The sequence below is a fragment of the Ornithorhynchus anatinus genome, chromosome 4 (assembly GCF_004115215.2).
Source record: "Ornithorhynchus anatinus isolate Pmale09 chromosome 4, mOrnAna1.pri.v4, whole genome shotgun sequence".
NCBI classification, from domain to species: domain Eukaryota; kingdom Metazoa; phylum Chordata; class Mammalia; order Monotremata; family Ornithorhynchidae; genus Ornithorhynchus; species Ornithorhynchus anatinus.
In genome coordinates this window covers 94,128,038-94,150,076 of record NC_041731.1, presented here as the reverse complement: position 1 = coordinate 94,150,076, position 22,039 = coordinate 94,128,038, and the positions used below count along the sequence as shown (strand labels likewise).

General features: G+C 42.0%; 1 protein-coding gene across 2 annotated transcripts in view; it reads right to left on the bottom strand.

The window, feature by feature from the left end:
* The window catches only part of ARHGAP29 (Rho GTPase activating protein 29), a 107,870-nt gene that overhangs the window by 24,189 nt on the left and 61,642 nt on the right, over nucleotides 1–22,039 (bottom strand). For both annotated transcript variants that reach the window (XM_007667459.3, XM_007667460.3), the window contains exons 3-11: nucleotides 19,949–20,095; nucleotides 9,008–9,104; nucleotides 8,082–8,154; nucleotides 2,996–3,056; nucleotides 2,383–2,520; nucleotides 2,071–2,135; nucleotides 643–753; nucleotides 430–510; nucleotides 62–250 (exon numbers count right to left, since the gene is read on the bottom strand). In XM_007667459.3, the coding sequence (XP_007665649.1) occupies nucleotides 62–250; nucleotides 430–510; nucleotides 643–753; nucleotides 2,071–2,135; nucleotides 2,383–2,520; nucleotides 2,996–3,056; nucleotides 8,082–8,154; nucleotides 9,008–9,104; nucleotides 19,949–20,095 (962 nt within the window). The remainder of the gene's footprint in view (nucleotides 1–61; nucleotides 251–429; nucleotides 511–642; nucleotides 754–2,070; nucleotides 2,136–2,382; nucleotides 2,521–2,995; nucleotides 3,057–8,081; nucleotides 8,155–9,007; nucleotides 9,105–19,948; nucleotides 20,096–22,039) is intronic.

Sequence of the window (22,039 nt, the reverse complement as noted above, 5' to 3'; positions counted from 1 at the left end):
CTTGCATTCAATTGCACTGTGCCTAATTCTGACTTAAAAACCACAGGGGAACTGCTCTTACTTTCTGGAGAGCCTCTTCTTCTAGCCTTCGTTTCTTCTCAACTTGCTTACTGGCATCTTTCATTAGTCCTACACTTGAACTCAAGCGTTCCTCCCCAGCACGGACAGTGGAAGATTTTGCCTTTTCATACTCGTCTTGTCGCTGTACACACAGCTGCTTAGCTTTTTTGAGTGCTGCCTCTGTCTCTTGCTGTCAAGAAAAGCACACTGTTAAACTACTGCCTGGCAGTGGAGAAAAACACACTAACATGACAAAATAAGTCAAAAGAATATGAATGAGCAGTAGAAGAGTTAGGCCAGGCAAGTGAATGTCAAGACACTGCGAGGGCACTATGTACTCTAAACTTAATATTCCATTAAGATACAAACCATTTTCTTTTGCTCTCGCTGCCAAGTCTCTTTGATCTCTTTCCTTTGCTTATCCAATTCATTTTTTCTTCCAATGAGAGGCTATCAAAAAAAAAAAGGACAGTGGGGTTGGGGGGAGAGAGTCTCTTTCAATAAAATCAATATAAATAGCGTGGTAACTAATGAAACAGACTATTGAAGCAAACTGCTCCAAAGATGGATTTTTTTTTTTACCTGCACGAATTTGTTGGCTTGGAGAGCAGCAGCTGTTTGCTGTAAAAGTTGACTGTTTTCAACATCGTTATTAAAAGCATTTATGAAGAGTGCCCGGAATGGCATAAATTCCTAGGGTTTAAAAATGAGTTTAAAAAAGGGAGTCAGAACAGAAATGGAACCAGGGAGTATTCCAGAGCTGTCATCTTAGCTACCTTTTACCTATGGTTCAGGATTAAAAAAAAAATCTGTTTGCTAAATGAAAATATCTTACTTTATATTTAGTGGCCACAAAGCAATTTTTTTAAAACACCTCTCCTTCATGTAATTTTAATCTCATATTCACTTTACATTCCTTCATTTATTCAATCATATTTATTGAGCACTTACTGTGTGCAGAGCACTGTATTAAGTGCTTGGGAAAGTATAATATAAGCTTTTAGATTATGAGCCCGTTGTTGGGCAGGGATTGTTGGGCAGGGATTGCTTAGAGAAGCAGCGTGGCTCAGTGGAAAAAGCCTGGGCTTTGGAGTCAGAGGTCATGAGTTCGAATCCCAGCTCTGCCACTTGTCAGCTGTGTGACTGTGGGCAAGTCACTTCACTTCTCTGGGCCTCAGTTACCTCATCTGTAAAATGGGGATGAAGACTGTGAGCCCCACGTGGGACAATCCGATTCCCCTGTGTCTACCCCAGCGCTTAGAACAGTGCTCTGCACATAGTAAGCGCTTAACAAATACCAACATTATTATTATTATTGTCCCTATCTGTTGCCGAATTGTACATTCATTCATTCATTCAATAGTATTTATTGAGCGCTTACTATGTGCAGAGCACTGTACTAAGCGCTTGGGATGAACAGGTCGGCAACAGATAGAGACAGTCCCTGCCGTTTGACGGGCTTACAGTCTAATCGGGGGAGACGGACAGACAAGAACAATGGCACTAAACAGCGTCAAGGGGAAGAACATCTCGTAAAAACAATGGCAAACATTCCAAGCGCCTAGTACAGTGCTCTGCACATAGTAAACGCTCAATAAATACAATTGAATGAATGAATAAATAAGAATAAACAAACTCCCTGCCCAAACGACTTTAAAGCCTAGAGAAGAAGACAGACTTTCATATGAATAAATACCTAAATTACAGGTACGTACATAAGTGCTGTGGGGCTAGTAGGGAGGGATGAATAAAGAGAGGGGGTCAGGATGATGTGGAAGGGAGAGGGAGAAGAGGGAAAGAAGGGCTTAATCAGGGAAGGCCTCTTGGAGGAGATGTGTCTTCAATAAGGCTTTGCAGCTGGGGAGAGTAATCAGTTGCAATTACTGATTTTCTTCAGGTTTGGAATCAAATACCTTAATCCTCTCTGGATGCTTTACTTTTTACTCAAACAATGAATCTACTACAAGATCTGGTGTTATGAAAATCCCGTCGAGTTCACAATAAGCTTACCTGGAGCCCAATGACTGCTTTAGTTGTCTCAGCCATTTTTGCAATGTTTTTAGCACATTCCAATTCTGTGGGGGGGGGAGAAATTTGGAATTTTGCAAATTATTATCAATACCCATCCATCCAGCAACCCTCTGCTAGAAATAAGACCGGCACACCATCTTGTAGGATAGCTGGGCTATAAGAAATGAGCAGTGTTCGATAAAAGAATTGCTAATTTAGAAATCACATTATGGCCAGTCTGTCACATGAGTTTCATAACAAATTCAAGTCCCACACGACAAAGCTGATTAAGGGCCCCAAAGAGTCACTCACCTAGGCTGAGCTTTTTTTCCACCCATGCAACTATATCCTTGGTATATTTTGACCAAGACTTAGCGTATGACAGAGCCAGTTCAACACCATCATCATTCCTTAGAAGCATGCTATCGAGCTCCCTAGGCTGAAGATGTCCTGAAAATAAAAACACAAAATGCAAAGTGAATCTTTAACGGGGCCAAAGATTGCCAGAAAAATCGGAATTAGCCCTCCCGATGAGGGGGAAAAGCTCAGATCTTGAGATGTTCTCTAAATCCAGTTGACTCTAAATAGAAGTAATGGGGTTTTTAGAAAAACTTAAAGAGTCACAATTTAGGCTCGAACAGTCAAATGGCTAGAATGCTGAGTTCGTTTTCTTCTTTTCTTTATCTTTCCACCACTCCCTCCTTGAATAAATATTTCTCAAATCCCCAAAGGAACCAGTCAGGATCAGTCTAATTGATAACACTTCCAATACCTTACTGATGCATGTGTTAAATGCTGTATTTTAAGATGATTATTTACTCTTATGAGCCAAAGACAAATAAACTTGAAAAGTAACATAAATATGCTAAGTCTAAACTCTTATTTACCCGGATATGTATTAAATGAGACAGCGACTGCCACAAACCTTGAATGTCATCTTTTTCATGGAGCGATCCCACTGATTCCACAGAAATATTTTCAAAAGACTGGCAAAGTAAAAAAAAAAAGTGATATATTGGAACAGAAGAGTAAAACTGCAATTGACAACATCTAACTATGAAAAGAATTTGGATTATATTCACTTCAGAGATTTTTCTTCTTACCCAATTTGTCATTTTGACATTGTAAAAGATTCAGTGAGAATCTAGTCATGCCTAAGAATTTCAAGCATCTAAAACCCACTGGCTCTGAAAGGAATGTTTAAATACTATTTGAGAGCCTTTCTGTACATCCAACATTTACAACGGCAATATTCCAGGACTTGGGATGAACAGTTTAATTGTTTAAACCGAGTCATTAGGGTTTACCAGAGCCTAGACTTTTAAAACTGTTCATTTAAGAAACCTATACATTTCACAACTTTTAAAAAGGTCTGTCCACTAATTCGTGGACGAACTCCAGATAAAACAAGGATAGGTCTACCTCCTCCACCTCTCCCCTTTTTCCTGCTATTCACATAACTTTGGTATTTCTCTGAAATCCTAAAAAGCCATCTGCCATACCGTGAGACCTTAAGGGGATTTCAGCCTAAGGGCTTCACATGTAGAAGATTGCTTCTCCCTGAATTGAGCTTTCCCCCTCATTAATTAGGATTGCATCATTAAAGGTTCTCCTCTTATCTCCTTCAGCCCCACCCGCAATGACCTTTGGAAATGGTTCTTCCAGAGAAAATGAAAAAATATCTTCAAGGAAAATACACTGTAGTGAGAAAAAGGGAAAAATTAAAGGGGCTTAAATCAAGGAATCATCTGTTGGAAAAAAAATGAAGGGATAAGATGAGTTTCAAGGAAACTGATTCCTACCTCTCAACTGAATTAGGCAAATTCTTTTTCTGAAAAGTTACTGTCTGAGCTTAAATGGTTGTCAATTGTCCCCAGAAAGGATACTGCATGTATTGTTACAATCTCTAATGGAACAGAGGCTGTGTAAGAAGAGGAAGAAAAATCGGGATCTTTAGCTGCCAGAAAGAATTTTAGTCATTTCAGGATCTCTTTTACTTCAAATCTGTGGTCAGATGACACAAGTTGAAAACAACATTAATGCTTCGCCTGCCTCCAAAAAAATGATGCCCATCATTTTTCATTTGGAAGGAATTCTGACTGGACCAAACTCATTTCAAATCCACAGTCGGTACTTGTAATTGCCCAGACTCTTATGTAGAGAAACTGCCAACCACTGAAATGTATTTCAATGAAGTGTTTTTCTAGCTGCAATTTTAAGAATATCACCAGGTAAAAGCGAATTCCTTTCCCAGATAACAAGTGGGCTATTATTCCTGGATTTCCAGGTGGCTGAGGCCAGCTGAGCCCCAGGCTGCACCTTAATCATCAGCCTCATGTCGGTGAGGCAGGCAGGCTGCCCGCCCAGTCCTCCCGCCAGCAGGCATGGCTCCACCTGGCCAGGGTGAGAAAGCAGCACCAGGGGGCTGCACAATGTTTAAAACGTTGCGGGGCTGAGGTGGTGGTGGGTGACCTGTCCTCCCCATCTGTGGCAGGAGGGGGTGAGGACCCTGAAACTCTAGTCCTTCAGACATAAAAGCTCCTTTACTGTCATGGCCGTGTCAGTTTTTACCACTAGCATGGCCTAGTGGAAAGAGCATGGGCCAGGGAGTCAGAGGATGTGGGTTCTAATCCTGGCTCTGCCACTTGTCTGCTGTGTGGCCTTGGGCAAGTCACTTAAGTTCTCTGTGCCTCAATTCCCTCATCTGTAAAATGGGGATTAAGACTGTGAGCTCGACTGGGGACAGAGCCCATTGTTGGGTAGGGGTGGTCTCTGTTGCCAAATTGTACTTTCCAAGTGCTTAGTACAGTGCTCTGCGCACAGTAAGCGCTCAATAAATACGATTGAATGAATGAATGAATGAATGACAGGAACTGTATTCAACCTGTTTATCTCTGTATCTCCCCCAGTGCCTGGCATACAGTAAGTGTTTAACAAACACTGCAATTATTATTATTATAATTATTATTTTGCCACTCCTTTTTAAAGACTGTTCCCAAGTGCCCTTTTCCTCTTACTTCTTAAACTGTGGTCACCTTGGAGGTCAGGCATAGGGCCTAATTCTCATCCAAATGTTTGGTGCCTAGCTCGGGGGTCTGCTCCCAATAGAAACTCAATAAATGAATGAAGCAGCATGGCCTAGTGGAAAGAGCAGAGACCTGGAAGTCAGAAGGACCTGAGTTCTAATCCTGGCTCTGCGCATGTCTGTTGTGTGACCTTGGGCAAGCCACTTCACTTCTCCAGGCTCCAGTGACCTCATCTGTAAAATGGGGATTAAGACTGTGAGCCCAATGTGGGACATGAACTGTGTCCAACCTGAGTAATTTGTATCTACCCCAGAATTTAGTACAGTGCCTGGCATATAGCAAGCATTCGACAAATACCATTAAAAAATAATAACCTTTCTAAAAGATGAATGAACGTGCAGTAAGAACGTGCCTGCTCTGTCGTATTGAGCTTAGCACAGTGCTTTACATATCATAGTAAGCACTCAATAAATAACATTGACTGATGGATGGATGATACTGTGGTAAACCTCAGGTAAACACAACCACGCTGGGCAGCATTTTTTCCATACTCTGTAAGTGTGGTCTGAGAAAAAAAAGTCTTGCTCCTTTAAAAGTTTCCATTTCTCCTTAAATTCCAGATTTACCCAAAACATAACATGCCTCATTTCTTTTTACACACAGCTGGATTCTTGTGCAGCGTTACCACTAAGAGGGAAGAATAAAGCTTGACCATATGGCCCTTCTGTGCTCCCTTTCTTTACACCTGAAGCTATCTGGAATCTGGAAGGCACTTTTTCTAGTCCCTCAAATGATAATGGCTTTTCAAACCTCCGGTTTTGCCTCACATGACAAATTTGCCTTTACTTCCATCCTAGGTAGTTTTTCTTTTTACCTTTCTCAGGAAGCAATGTCCCTTACCATGGATTGGATTGATTTTCTTGATGAGAAAATGGGATTGACATCTAACCTCTCCCCCCAACAAAAGGAGGCTGTGAAAATAAAATACCTCACCAGAAGCACTTTAATCAGGATCCTCTTCTCTGAGGAATTCAGACACAAGGTATTTTTTCCACTACTCTCTAACTGCTTCTTACGCTGTAAAACACTGTGAAACAGTGTGGCCTAGTGGAAAGAGCACGGCCCTAGGAGTCAGAGGACTTGGGCTCTAATCCCGGCTCCTCCACTTGTCTTCTGAGTGATCTTGGGCAAATCATTTAACTTCTCCATGCTTAGTTCCTACGTCTGCAAAATGGGGATTCAATGCCTGCCCTCCCTCCAACTGTGTATGGGACCCAATTATCTTTCATCTACAGTGCTTGACACATAGTAAGTGCTTAACAAACACTACAATTATTATTAAACTATCAATTCCACTTTTCATTCATTTTCCTACAGATGACTGAAAGCCTGAGTCTCATCTTCTCTAGAAGTACAAGCAAGATTCACAAAGGATCCATCTCTAACATTAATAAAGGCATGGAATGGCAAATTAAAAAAAACTGGAAGGGGAGAAGTGAAAGAGTTAACTCTCGGTGCCAAAAGTAAGGACCTCAGAAAAGCATTACAAATGGTGCTTTATACATACTTAATAATAATAATTCCAAGCACTGTTCTACATGCTGGAGGAGATAGAAGTTAATCAGGTTGGACACAGTCCCAGTCCCACATGGGGCTCACAGTCTTAATTTCCATTTTGCAGATGAGATAACTGAGGTCCAGAGAAGTGACTTGCCCAAGGTCACACGGCAGACAAATGGTAGAGCCAGGATTAGAACCCAGATCCTTCTGACTCCCAGACCTGTGTTCTATTCACTACGCCACGATGCTTTTACCTAACTCTAAATGACAACACTATACCCACCAGTGGCCGTGTCCTGTGTAGATGATTGATTTCAATGAGGCAATGGGCAAAGAATGCCAGGACATCAACCCATTACTTTCTGTTCTCTCCAACTCCATTCAGCACTGCGGCCTTTTGACTTTGCAAGGCTGCTGTTCAACGGTCTTGATTGTTTCCTCTGAGGCCACTATTTCAAAATTAGAGTCTACAGTTGACCTCCTAATCAGTTTAATCACAGTAATTTCACTCCTCTTTTCTAGGAGAGTGACCATGACAATTTGGCTTCAACTGGTCAGATTTTGGATTCTCACAGTCACGAAACTATTAGAACAGATCAGACTTATGAGGAGCAGCATGGAGTAGTGGATAGAGGACATGGGCCTGCGAATCAGAAGATCATGGGTTCTAATCCTGGCTCTGCCACTTGTCTGCTGTGCGGATTCGGGCTAGTCACTTCACTTCTCTGTGCCTCAGTTACCTCATCAGTAAAATGGGGATGAAGGCAGTGAGCCCCATGCGGGACAGGGACTTTGTCCAACCTGATTTGCTTGTATCCACCCCAGTGCCAGTGTCTGGCACATAGTAAGTGCTGAATAAATACCATTGTTATCATTATTATCTCTTCTTTCCTTCTATAACAAGAACAGTAACAACAATAATGGTAAGTTTATTAACCGCTTATTAAGGCCAGAACACTGTATTAAGCACTGGAATAAGTACAAGATAATCTGATCGGACACAATCCCTAAAAATCCACCCTAAAAAACAATAAGAAAGTTTCCTTTCTTCTCTACAACTTAGAGCAGTTCAGGCAGCACAGGCATCTTCCCTTTTCCAAATTAAAAAGATTTCTTTAAGCCCTTTGAATTTAACAGTCGAAAGGTAACTACTATTCTCTATAGTAGAATGTGCACATAAATGACTCAGATCTTATGTAGCTACGTGAAACAGTATGATTAAAATACCATTCGAGGCAAACTGCAACGCACCATCTTCTAACTGACCCTGCAATATCTGACACTGCAAAATGAATTACTGAGATCAGTAGGTAAACACTCAAGGAGGATTATTTTGGAAGAATGCGAGGTGGAAATATTTGATTGAAAAATTCAGTATTTAAATATCGGACTCCCTTGTCCACCCAATGAATGAAGGCAGCCTACCCGACTTCTCCGAGAGACAGGAAGTTCCAAGGACGAACCATTGTCTACATCTCCCATAAGGAAGTCTGATACACTGTCACAAAAAAAAAAAGACAAAAACTGCTATGTAACTTCATTATTTCATGAGTACGGCATTTGTCGGCATCCTAGCACAAAAATGCAAATCAAAGACGGAACATAAATCAACCAGCAGAGGCCCCAAAAGCTGTTGGTTTTCATTCATTCATTCATTCAATAGTATTTATTGAGCGCTTACTATGTGCAGAGCACTGTACTAAGCGCTTGGAATGAACAAGTCGGCAACAGATAGAGACAGTCCCTGCCCTTTGACGGGGCTTACGGTCTAATCGGGGGAGACGGACGGACGAGAACAATGGCAATAAATAGAGTCGAGGGGAAGAACATCTCGTAAAAACAGTGGCAACTAAATAGAATCGAGGCGATGTACAATTCATTAAAATAAATAGGGTAAAGAAAATATATACAGTTGAAAAGACGAGTACAGTGCTGAGGGGACGGGAAGGGAGAGGGGGAGGAGCAGAGGGAAAGGGGGGGAAAAGAGGGTTAAGCTGCGGAGAGGTGAAGGGGGGGTGGTAGAGGGAGTAGAGGGAGAAGGGGAGCTCAGTGTGGGAAGGCCTCTTGGAGGAGGTGAGTTTTAAGTAGGGTTTTGAAGAGGGGAAGAGAATTAGTTTGGCGGAGGTGAGGAGGGAGGGCGTTCCAGGACCGCGGGAGGACGTGGCCCAGGGTTGGGGAAAATAGTTGTTTGTAATCAATTATAGTGGCAAACCTGAACCTGTAATGACAGTAGAGGATTACTATCTGTGTTATTTACTGCTTTGCTTTCTATGAATTTAATTCTACCAGAAAGCTTGAAAGACTATACAGTGTCACTCAGATCAGGCTAAAGTACAATCTTCTCTACTCACACGTTGCCAAAGGTGAATGCCAATGTTTCAATAGCAGAAAATATTTCACCAAAGAGGTCTCTCTTGTTTTCTTCATTCACTTCTTTGAAGTTCACGGCTGTGGGAACGAGAGAGAGAGAGAGAGAGAGAGAGAGAGAGAGAGAGAGAGAGAAAGAGAGAGAGAGAGAGAGAAAGAGAGAGAGAGGTGACAATGAATACAGGGAGGAAATCCTTGCACGCTAGATATACAAAGGAAGATCAATTTTACCCCTTAAAAAATGCATCTAGTCTCATAACAAAGCATTAAGAGACACAGGGTCATTGTATCTAGCCCTGCAAAATGACCAATTTAAGTGCTTCTTTGTTAGGGAAAAATGGACATTTAAACACACACACACTTCTCCAAAAGGCCTTCAATGACTAAGCCCTCATTTCCTCTTCTCCCACTCCCTTCTGCATCTCCGTTGCACTTGAATTTTCACCCTTTATTCACCCCTCCCTCAGCCTCGAAGCACTTCCATAAATGTTTGAAAATGTATTTATTAATCTTAATGTCTGTCTCCTGCTCTAGACTGTAAGCTTATTGTGGGCAGGGAAGGTGGCTACCTACTCGGTTATATTGGACTCTCCCAAGCTCTTAGTACAGTGCTCTATACACAGTAAGTGCTCAATAAATACCATTCATTGATTGATATATTCTTACACAGGAGGAATTTCACTCTCCCAACACCAGAGCTCTGGATGCTCTGCAGAGAAAGAGCAGTGGATCACAGTTTCACATTTTCAACATGCTTACTAACCCATGCACAGACTTACTGATTTCGGGTCCAGAACTTCAGGCTTTGCCTGATTTGCCTGGCTGCCTCAGGTCAAAACACAGTTTACTTCACACTTGACAGTTTTGGATTAGTCATTTTACAAAGCCAAATATTTAGCCTGGGAAATGGCTGATGATGGAAAGTTTCATTTTTCATCAACTGATCAAAAATAATGCTTAAGACTGAAAATACATTTTTTGCATTGTGGGAGACAATATTTTGGTCAACTGCAAATTGCAGGTTAAATCCATCACTGTCTGGCATTTTTCCTTTGTTAACAATGAAAAAAATTTAAAATGGCTCCCTAGAGCCCTGCTTCACCCACAAAGTGAAAAGTGAGTCACCTCTCTTAAAACTCCATTCTGTCACAAGTTTTTTTTTTTTATGGTGACATCCCCCCAATTTCTTTATCATCATTCTATACTTGGTCTTTCGCTTTTTCTTTTAATGTCTGCATTTCATCTATGGAGTGACATTGAGAAGAAAGAGGATATATGATTTTGGGAAGGCTTTATTAACTTTGGAAGAGAATATTCTAGCCTAAAGTATACACATCCCTACTCCTACCCCCATTTTAGCTGTATGGGATCGAGCACAACTATAAAATTTAAAGTGACTGGGTGTAATGAGTAGAAAGCTTGTTTTCCCAGAGGACTTCTCTCTCCCAAACCTCTGGAGGCCCAACTGATCTGGGCCAGGTGTGGATCTAGCTGGGGGCGGGATGACCCTGTTAGTCTGTCCCAGCTGCACTCCCGGCATTCCTGGTGTCCAGTAAGTAGCAAACTACAGATCCCATTCTACTCTGGGTGGAATCAGGGTGACCAAATTTTTGGGTCCACCTGAGAATGGTGGTAAACTCCTGTTCAACCATGAAATTTTCCTGGCTTGCTTTGACTCCTCTAGACCAGGGAAGACCCAAAGTGAGGGCACTTTCAGACCCTCCCTTTCCTCCTTATCCCTTCAATCCCACCTCTGCCACCCCCAGACTACCTTCCAGGGATCAGGTCCTTAAGTGGAGGCTAACAGCTCTTCAATTTCTTATTTTCTATCATCATTATTATTATTAAGTGCTTACAATGTGCTAGGCACTATATAAAGTGGTGGGAAGCAGCATGGCGTACTGGATAGAGCTCAGGCCTGGGAGTTGGAAGGTCATGAGTTCTAATCCTGGCTCCTCCACTTGTGTGCTGGGTGATCTTGGGCAAATCACTTCACTTCTCTGTGCCTCAGTTACCTCATCTGTAAAATGGGTATTGAGACTGTGAGCCCCACGTGGGACAGGGACTGCGTCTAACCCAATTTGCTCGTATCCACCCCAACACTCAATATAGGGTCTGGCACATAGTATGCATTTAATAAATGCCAGAATTATTATTATTATACAATGTAACTGGCTTGGACACCATCCTTGTCCCACATTGGGTTCTGTCTTAATCCCCATTTTCCAGATGAGGTAACTGAGGTACAGAGAAATGAAGTGACTAGTCCAAGGTCACACAGCAGACAAGTGGCAGAGCTGGGATTAGAACCCAGGTCTTTCTGACTTCCAGGCCCAAGCTCTATTCACTAGGCCACTCTGCGTGGCACTCTTCCTCCCTTCACTATCCAACAGCAGCACAGACCCAAAGAACATTCCATTTTTTTTTTTTAAACAAGCACACACTGCCCCCAGGAAAAGTCAGAGATGGTGTCTTTTCCAGAGGCATCTTATAAATTGAAGTAAAGAATGCGAACAAGTTAGCAGGCATTAAAGAAAATACAAATACCGGCATTATAAGTGAAGGTACAAGATGGTGGAGGTCCGGAAATAAAAGTCACTGGTTCTCCCACTACACCCTCCATGGTACTGCACTGGCAAGCAAATTTCATAGTTGTGGCCCTGAAGTTAGAGGCACATGAATTTCGAAGGTGTGTTCTCAGGAAGTTGCCAAAGCCTGGTTCACCAAAGGCACTATTTATCCGTAAACACCCTTGTCCCTCAAAACCACCATAAAATGTTCCCTCCAAGAAGACTGCAGATGTTTTCCCAGAAAAGAGATGAGTAATTAGTGGACTGATTCGGACTCCATCAAAAGACCATTTTCTAATGGCTCAAAATAACTCTACAAAGTGAAGAGCCTTGATATCTCTCATGCCATACTGCTAATATTGTGTCAGACTGCATTTCCTGCTTGGAATCAGCGTCTCACGGAATATACAATTTACCATCCAAATGAACGGAACACAAGTTTTTTTTTAATAGGTTTACTATTTTAAAAACAGAAAGATAATATAGCAAGGGCTTTGAAAGACTCCATTTTCCCATTCAACATCCACAGGAAGATGATCCATTTCCTGTATGTAAACCTACATCTTCAGACAGACAACAAGACAACTCACTAATTCTAATGTTTCAGACTTAAAAAAAAATCCTTTATGCTCAACTGACGAGGCTTTGAAAGACTTCTGAAAATTAATCTGATTTTCTAAATTAAAGAAACTACAATTCAGATGAATCCTTCTCCCCATTTTCTAATATCCTAGAATATTTGGAGGGAAACTGACTAACCGATCCAAATGTGCCATCGGATCTGTCTCCGGCCAACTGTCTAAAATAACCCATTTCCCATTCATTCCTCTTTCCACAGCTAATGATCTGCGATTAGTCCTTGAAAGTAGAAAATAATGCATTTTACAGGCTATATAATTCAAATAAATTCAATGTCTTAAATGCAATGACGTGAACCAGCATCTCGTTCGTCCTACACAAAATTTTTCTAATGAGTTCATATAGTTGAGACCCTAAACTTCACAAACACCAACTTCCTGCTGGGTGCCTAAATGCTTTACTTGGTAACTAAAAGAAAGAAACTATAGTCAGAGACCTTGTTAGACTTCCTTTGTCAAAGGAAAAGTTTTCACCCCTCAATTAACACAAGCCCAAACCATTAAATCCAGTCCTCCCTTTACATGGTTAAAATAAAACAGGAGAAAAATTAAGCAAGCAAATTTAAAAATCAAATTCCAAACTACATTCTGGTTGGTCCAAAGTAATGGCGTGACACTAACCAATACTATAAACAATAGGCTTGAAGAAGGGTGCCGGCCATATTTAGCTGTAGTTATTCCAAGTGAAGCAACACTGCGGCCACTCTTCACCGGGAGTACAAATTAATTTATGACGGGATGAATTAATTTAAGAGTTTTGCTCTCTGTAATTAAATTATGCAACTGAGAGTTTTGAATGTAGCAAAACCAAACCCTGTAAACAAATTAAATAGCAATTACAAGTGGATTTATCAGTTGCAGAAACCCTTTGAACCATTTCAGAATGGTAAACATGACAATTTTCATTTTCTCCCACTACCAGCTACAAACCTGTGACTCAGAGGCGTACTGATTAGTCCGAGGCGGAGAGATTTTAAAAGTATGAAAACACACAAATCACTACTAATTGGATTCACTTACCACATGAGATCTTGAGAAGCCATTAGTCAAAAATCTTCAACAAAAGGAGATTATTTTTAAATAAATACCTCCCCAAATGAAAACGGGTCTGCACTGAAACAGCCTTCCTGTCTGTCACAGGAAGACTTTTACTGTGCTGGATTAGACCTTTAAAATGTTAAAAAACACCAGAAAATTATTTCTCTTTGGAACGTCATCCCAGGGAGGTAACAAAATGGCAATAATGACCAAGAAGGACAGGGTAGCCATGGAAAAAATTAGATACCTCTTTACCTCCCGGATAAAACGTATCTACAAAGCAACTGGGAAGAGACCATTTTCTTCATGTCTGTTTCTGGAATGTGGATGTTCTTAACATCCACTCTAAACATGCACACTCTTTCCCCAGGACATCCTGACTGTACACAATAGCTACTGACAACAATGAACTTTCCAAGCATGGAAATTGTACTATGTATAGACATAAATTTCCCTATCAAAATGAAATTTGATGGCACTTGTAAACAGTCCCTCTTGAAAGCCAATACGGAGACTATGCTATTTAAAAAAAACACAATTTGCAAGCGTAGTTTTCTGGACTATTTAAAAGATTATTATCTGGCTGGACTCCTTCTTGGAGTCTGAAATGAATAGCTTCAGCACAGAGCAATGGACCAGCAGCTTGCGGTACAGATTCCGGAAACGTTCCGTGGCCAACGCTCAGCCTTGAAATCAACCATTACCTGGCTACAGTGTTTGTTAAGCTTTTACTATGTGCTAAGCACTGGGGTAGATACGAGACAATCAGGTTAGACACAATCTACGTTCCAGTATTCATTCATTTGTATTTACTGAGCGTTTACTGGGTGGAGAGCACTGTAGTAAGCACTTGGGAGAGTTCGATACAAAAATAGACACATTCCCTGACCACAGCGAGCTTATAGTCTTAAGAGTCCTTCTCCCCATTTTACAGATGAGGTAACTGATGCACAGAGAATCAATCAACTGTTTTTGTGAAGAACTTACTGTGTGCAGAGCACTGTACTTCGGAAAAGTACAATGCAACAAAAAAAGAGTGACAATCCCTGCCCACAATGAGCTCACGATCTAGAAGTGAAGTGATTTACCCAAGGTCACACAGCAGATAAGTGGCAGAGCCAGGATTAGAACCCAGGTCCTTCTTACTCCCAGGCTTGTGCTGCATCCACTAGGCCATGCTCCGGGAGACCTCCTAAAATCACTATCCATACTTCTTTGACATTAAGAGGAATCACCGGCAACGTTCTGTACCTAAGTGGTTTTCAAAGCCTAAGTTTAGAGCACCAAGAACAAGACTCCCCCATCTAGACTGTGAGCCCGTTGGGTAGGGATTGTCTCTAATTGTTGCCGAATTGTACTTTCCAAACGCTCAGTACAGTGTTCTGCATAAAGTAAGCACTCAATAAATATGATTGAATGAATGAATGAATGAACAGCATGTGGCTGACATGAGCAGTTCTCTGTTCCTTTCTAAATGAAGAGACAACTTCAATTTGTCTGAGGATTTTAATTGTTGTGAAATAATAAATTGACCATAAATTAACTCTCCCAATTCTCCCCAGATAAACTGCACATGGTAAATGCTCAGTAAATACGAATGATGGATTAACTTTCCCCTCTTAAGTGCCAGACTATAAGTCTCCCCACCTTCAAAGCATTATTAAGGTTACATCTCCTCCAGGAGGCCTTCCAAATTAAGCCTTTTTTCCCCTCCCCTCACTCTCCCTTCTGCATCATCTATGCACTTGGGTATTTGATATTCGTCCCACCTTAAATCCCAGAGCATATATGTTCATATCTTTAAATTATGTATTATAAATTATTCACATTATTACATCTGTCTCTGTAGACTGTAAAGTCTTTGTGGGCAGGGAACTGTCTACTGATTGATTGTACTGTACCCTTTCAAGTGCTTAGAACAGTGCTCTGCCCCCAGGTAATTGATTGACTGATAAAAATCTACGAGTGAGGATAATGGAAAGAGATTCTTGTTCTTCAGGTGATTCTTCAGGGTGGTACTTGCATCTGCCTTTAGGGTAGTTAATAACAAAAACTGTGGTTTTTGCTAAATGCTTACTCCTAAGTGCTAGGGTAGACACAAGCTAATCAAGCAATCATTTGCTGAGTGCTTGCTATGAGTTTGGGAGAGTATAATAAGAGTTGGTAGACACTTTCACGGTGTAATAGATAGAACACGGGCCTGGGAGTCAGGAGGTCATGGGTTCTATCGTGGCTCTGCCACTTGTCAGCTGTGTGACCTTGGGCAAGTCACTTTGCTTCTCTGTGACTCAGTTCTCTCATGTGTAAAATGAGGAGTGAAACTGTGAGCCCGATGTGGGACAAGGACCGTGTCCAACCCGATTTGCCTGTAACAATCCCAACGCTTAGTACAGTGCCTGACACGTAGAGCTTAACCAATATAATGCCGGCTCTGCCACTTAATAATAATAATAATGTTGATATTTATTAAGCGCTTACTATGTGCCGAGCACTGTTCTAAGCGCTGGGGTAGAAACAGGGGAAACAGGTTGTCCCACGTGGGGCTCACAGTCTTCATCCCCATTTTACAGATGAGGTAACTGAGGCACCAAGAAGTTAAGTGACTTGCCCAAAGTCACACAGCTGACAAGTGGCAGAGCCAGGATTCATTCATTCATTCATTCAATAGTATTTATTGAGCGCTTACTATGTGCAGAGCACTGTACTAAGCGCTTGGGATGAACAAGTCGGCAACAGATAGAGAAAGTCCCTGCCGTTTGACGGGCTTACGGTCTAATCGGGGGAGACGGACAGACGAGAACGATGGCAATAAATAGAGTCGAGGGGAAGAACGTCTCGTAAAAACAATGGCGACTAAATAGAATCGAGGCGATGTACAATTCATTAACAAAATAAATAGGGTAACGAAAATATATACAGTTGAGCGGACGAGTACAGTGCTGTGGGGATGGGAAGGGAGAGGTGGAGGAGCAGAGGGAAAAGGGGAAAAAGAGGGTTAAGCTGCGGAGAGGTAAAGGGGGGATGGCAGAGGGAGTAGAGGGAGAAGAGGAGCTCAGTCTGGGAACGCCTCTTGGAGGAGGTGAGTTTTAAGTAGGGTTTTGAAGAGGGAAAGAGAATCAGTTTGGCGGAGGTGAGGAGGGAGGGCGTTCCGGGACCGCGGGAGGACGTGACCCGGGGGTCGACGGCGGGATAGGCGAGACCGAGGGACGGTGAGGAGGTGGGCGGCGGAGGAGCGGAGCGTGCGGGGTGGGCGGTAGAAAGAGAGAAGGGAGGAGAGGTAGGAAGGGGCAAGGTGATGGAGAGCCTCGAAGCCTAGAGTGAGGAGTTTTTGTTTGGAGTGGAGGTCGATAGGCAACCACTGGAGTTGTTTAAGAAGGGGAGTGACATGCCCAGATCGTTTCTGCAGGAAGATGAGCCGGGCAGCGGAGTGAAGAATAGACTGGAACGGGGCGAGAGAGGAGGAAGGGAGGTCAGAGACCTCTGACTCCAAAGCCCATGCTCTTTCCACTGAGCCACGCTATCTGTTGAGTGACCTTGGGCAAGCCACTTAACTTCTCTGTGCTTCAGTTACCTTATTTGTAAAATAGGGTTAAGATTGTGAGCCCCAAGTGGGACAACCTCATTACCTTGTATCTACTCCAGCGCTTAGAACAGTGCTTGGCACATAGTAAGCGCTTAACAAATACCATAATTATTCTTCTGGACTGTAAGCCTGGTGTGGGAAGGGATTGTCTCTTTATTGCTGAATTGTACTTTCCAAGCGATTAGTACAGTGATCTGCACTCAATAAGCGCTTACTAAATACAACTAAATAAATGAATACCGCAATTTTGAATTATAATTATTACAACAGGGTGAGCGGACTCGGTCCCTGCCCCACAAGGGGCTCATTGTCTAAGTGCGTGGGATAGAGAGTGCATCCCCATTTTAAGGATGAGAAAACAGGCACAGAGCAGTCGAGGGACTTGCCCAAGGTCACACCCAGAAGATAAGTGGTAGGGCTGTGATTATAACTCAGGTCCTCTGATTTCTTGTGCTCTTCACGCTAGGCTACGTTACTTGGGGAAATGCTGTATTCCAGCTAAACACTGGGAGTCAGTTGCTGAGGAGAAGGCAACATGGCGTACTGCAATCCAGAAAGGAGCAGCTCTTCTTGAGCCAAAGATTCAGAAGAAAAAAAAAGAGAACTTGCCAACACTAAAAAGACAACGCAGTTAGGACTATGGGAAACAGCATGGCCTAGTGGCTAGAGCACGGGCTGGGGAATCAGAAGGACCTGGGTTCTAATCCCGGCTCCACCACTTGTCTTGTTCGGTGACCTCGGGCAAGTCACTCACTGAGCCTCACTTACCTCATCATAAAATAATAATAATAATAATGACGGGTATTTGTTAAGTGCTTACTTATGTGCCAAACACTGTTCTAAGCGCTGGTGGGGGGGGATAGAAGGTAATTCAGGTTGTCCCACATGGGGCCCGCAGTCCTAATCTTCATTTTCAAATGAGGTAACTGAGGCACAGAGAAGTTAGGTGAGTTGCCCAAAGTTACACAGCAGACAAGTGATGGAGCCAGAATTAGAACCCGTGACCTCTGACTCCCAAGGCCATGCTCTTTTCACTGAGCCAAGCTGCTTCTCTGTGATTAAGACTGAGCTCCCTGTGGGACAGGGACTGTGTCCAACCTGATTAACTTATATCTACCTCAGTGCTTAGAACAGTGCTTGGCACACAGTAAATGCCTAAATACCATTATTATTATATCAGTCTTTTCAATCATACACACTAATAGGTGAATTTCGAGAAGGGCACGCATAATAAGTGCTTAAAAAAAATACCATAAAAAAATTCACCATCCCTGCTGTCTTCTTTGAATAATCAATTAATTAATGTTGTTTACTGCGCATTTACTGGGTGCAGGACACTGTACTAAGTGCTTGGGAATATAAAGGACAACTATATATTTCAGAAAAATAATTGTGTTGACAATTTTGGATCTGGTCCTGAAGTGAACGCATCTCCCAAAATATATCACTGCATTGAAAGCCGATGGATACACACCTTAAAACATCATAGAAAATAGTTTCCTGTTAAACACTGACTTTTAAGAAAAATATTAATAATTCAATGATCATGTGAAGAAAGCTAAAAGCATGGATGAAAACTCTTTGGCCCAGCAATCTATACCATTAGAAACTCAAGAAATGTAAATGTCTTTGGTCATTTCCCAACTAGCCTTTCACACGTCAAGTATGCTAAATGGAAACTCTTTTACCTGAATGCTTGTAAGCATTCATTCTGATCTTCTGGAAAAAAAAAACGAAATCAAGCGACCGGACACAGCATGACCTTGGAATTATTTTTAAACTTCTTCTTGCTTAATGCAAAAGAATTGAACAATTGCAAATTACCCTACATAAAGCAACAATGGGTATTTGTAGTAAAAGATCTTCCTGGGGAATCTAACCAATCAATAGCTAACTTGATGATGATGATGATGATATAAGTTCTTGTTAAACACTTACTATGTATCAAGGACTGTGAATATGAATACTATGAATAGTAAGTAAAATGGACATTTCATTTCCCATTTTATACACGAGGAAACTGAAGTCCAGGCAAGGTAAGTGACTTGTCCGAGGTCTTCCGACTCCCTGATCGCACTGGGCTCACGGCCTATGAATAGTAGGGAAAATGCACATTTTATTTCCCATTTTACACATGAGGAAACTGAAGCCCAGGCAAGGTAAGTGACTTGTTCAAAGTCTTCTGGCTCCTCATCACATACTCTTTCTACTAAGCCACGTGGTTTCTCTTCTAAAGAGATGCTATATTTTCCAACCACCGCATGGAGAGATTTTCAAATTTTAAGGAGTCTGATTTTCCCCATATGTGCTGATTATCTTAAGAACATCCTCATGGGTGGCAGATAAAGGTAAAGGGTGTGATTGCTCCAGCACACGATGGTTAAGTTTATTTGACGGTCTAATGTTTTCCCATGTCCCGGCAATCACTACCTCCAGCCAATGGCCCCATAATGTCTCCAGAAGGGAAAAGATGCTTCCCGGATTAAGTGGCATCACTTTCTCCCTCCGCAACCAGGTGTGTGGCTGTGATGTAGGCTTTAATTTCCTATGTTGACTGTCCTCTCCACATCAGTAAAGTAGGCATATCTTATTGCCCATTGAAAAGAGAAGCAGCATGGTCTAGTGGATAGAGCATGGACCTGGAAGTCAGAGGACCTGGGTTCCAATTCTGGCTCTGCCACTTGTCTGCTGTGTGACCTTGGGTAAGTCACTTCACTTCTCTGGGCCTCAGTTACCCTCATCTGTAAAACGGGGGTGAAGACAGGGACAGTGTCCAACCTGATTACATTGTATCGACCCCAGCACTTAGTAGAGTGTTTAACATATAGTACGAGCTTAACAAAAACTATAAAAAAAAAAAAAGAAAAGGAGAGCCACAGAGCTTAATTACAGAAAAAGGAATGGAATGCAAATAAACGGACATTCACAATATTGATCGTGCTTGGATCAGTTTCCCTTATAAAAGATCGCTTACTACGGTCCAGCGTCTGCAATAGCTTTGGGTACAAGGAGGGATTTGGTACTTAGCATACTCAGAGAACTTAAATCATTTAATAAAGACAGTCGCAGGCTTCCTAAATCCCATGTTCCACTTACCTTTCACTTTTGCGATTACCACTCCAGCAGCACTAAGAATAGCAACTGAGTTGAGAGTCTGATGTTTGTTTATTATCGCCTTCAAGACGCGAAGCAACTCTCCCAAACGCTCGTGAACCACGCGATGCAGACAATCTTGTTGGCTTTCTGAAAGATATGTTTTTATGGAAAAAAAAACAACCTTCAGTTAATTTAGCTATTACATGGTGGATTTACTGACCCATGGTTTCACAACTTCAAATTTGAATTACCATTTTGAAACCTATTAAAGATGCTTTGGCTTCAAAACTGCTGTTCTAATAAGTAGGGAATAAAAGCTCACTTCTCATTTCATTGTATTTATTACTACACTTAAGCATTTAATAAGTACTTTTATGGTTGAAGTCTCCAAGTTTTATGGCCACTGCCAATTTAGCAACATTTGAATTCAGGTTATTAGGTAGAATCTAGTTCTCTCGGTCTAACAGTGTTGCCCTTTATTAATAATTTCTCGCAATGATTTTGAAAGAGATTGAGAGAGTTCTATTTACAAGATGCAAGGTGGGACTATAACAACCAGAAGCTGAATCTAGGACCTAAAATTCCTCATTTACTGCTTCATTATAATAATATTCACAATTGCGGCTGTTAAGACTTACTATGCAACAAATACTCTATTAAGTGCTGGGGTAGATATAATCCATATGGGAGTCACAGTCTAAATAGGAGGGAGAACAGAAAACACATCTTCATTTTACAGATGAGACTCAGAAGCTAAGTGTCTTGCCCAAGGTCACAAAGTTACTTGTGTGTACAGCACTGTACTAAACACTTGGGAGAGTACAATACATTATTATTGCATTATTAAGGTCATGTTTACTGCATTATTGAGGTCATGTCTTTTCTAAGAGACCTTCCCCAATTAAGCCCTCTTTTCCCCAGCTTCCTCTCCCTTCTGCTTTGTCTTTGCACTTTGATCTGTGACCTTTGGACATAATGTAATAATAATAACGGTATCTGTTAAGCGCTTACTTTATGCCAGGCACTGTTCTAAGCGCTGAGGTAGGTACAAGATAATGGGGTTGGACACAGTTTCTTTTCCACCTAGGGCTCACAGTCTTAATCCCAGATGAGGGAACTGTGGCACAGAGAAGAGAAGTGACTTGCCCAAGGTCACACAGCAGATAAGTGGCGGAGCCGGGATTAGAACCCATGACCTTCTGACTCGCAGGCCTGTGTTTTAACCACTAGGCCGTGCAACCCCACCGCATTTGCCAACCTCATCATCTTTAAATTATATTATAAATTACCTATGTATTCATATTAATTTCTGGCTCCCTCTCTAGACTGTCAGCTTGTTATGGGCAGGGAACGTGTCTGCAAATTCTGTTGTATTGTACTCTCTCGAGTGCTTAGTAAAGTGCTCTGCACATAGTAAGCACTCAATAAATATGGATTGATTAAATACAGAGTTGGTAGACCTGCTCCCTACTCGCTAAGAGCTTACAATCTACAGGAGGAGACAGGCATTATTTTGAATTATGAATTACGGATATGTACATAAGCTCGGAGGGGCTGAGGGTGGGGTGAATATCAAGTACTTCAAGGGTACAGATCCAAGTGCATAGGCGATGTTGGAGTGAAAGAAGGAGTAGGGAAAATGAAGGCTTAGTTGTGGAAGGCCTCTTGGAGGAGATGTGATTTTAATAAGATTTTGGGGGTACGGAGAGTGGTGGTCTGTCGGAGATGAAGGGAGAAGAAGATCCAGGCCACAGGAAGGACGTGGGCGAGGGGTCAGTGGTGAGATAGACGAGATCGTGGTCCGGTGACTAGGTTGGCATTAGCGGAGGCCAATACTGAAGTAGATTGAAGGGTTGAAGTAGAAAATCAGAGAGGTAAAGCGGGGGGGGAGAGCTATTATGTGCTGTGAAGCCGACGGTAAGGAGTTTCTGTTTGCCGTGGAAGTACAGGGGGACCAATGGAGGTTCTTGAGGAGTGGGGAGATGTGGGGTGATGTGGACAGAATGTTTTTTTAGAAAAATGATCTGGGCAGCAGAGTGAATTATGGACTGGAGGGGGAAGAGACAGAAGGCAGGGAGGTCAGAGAGGAGG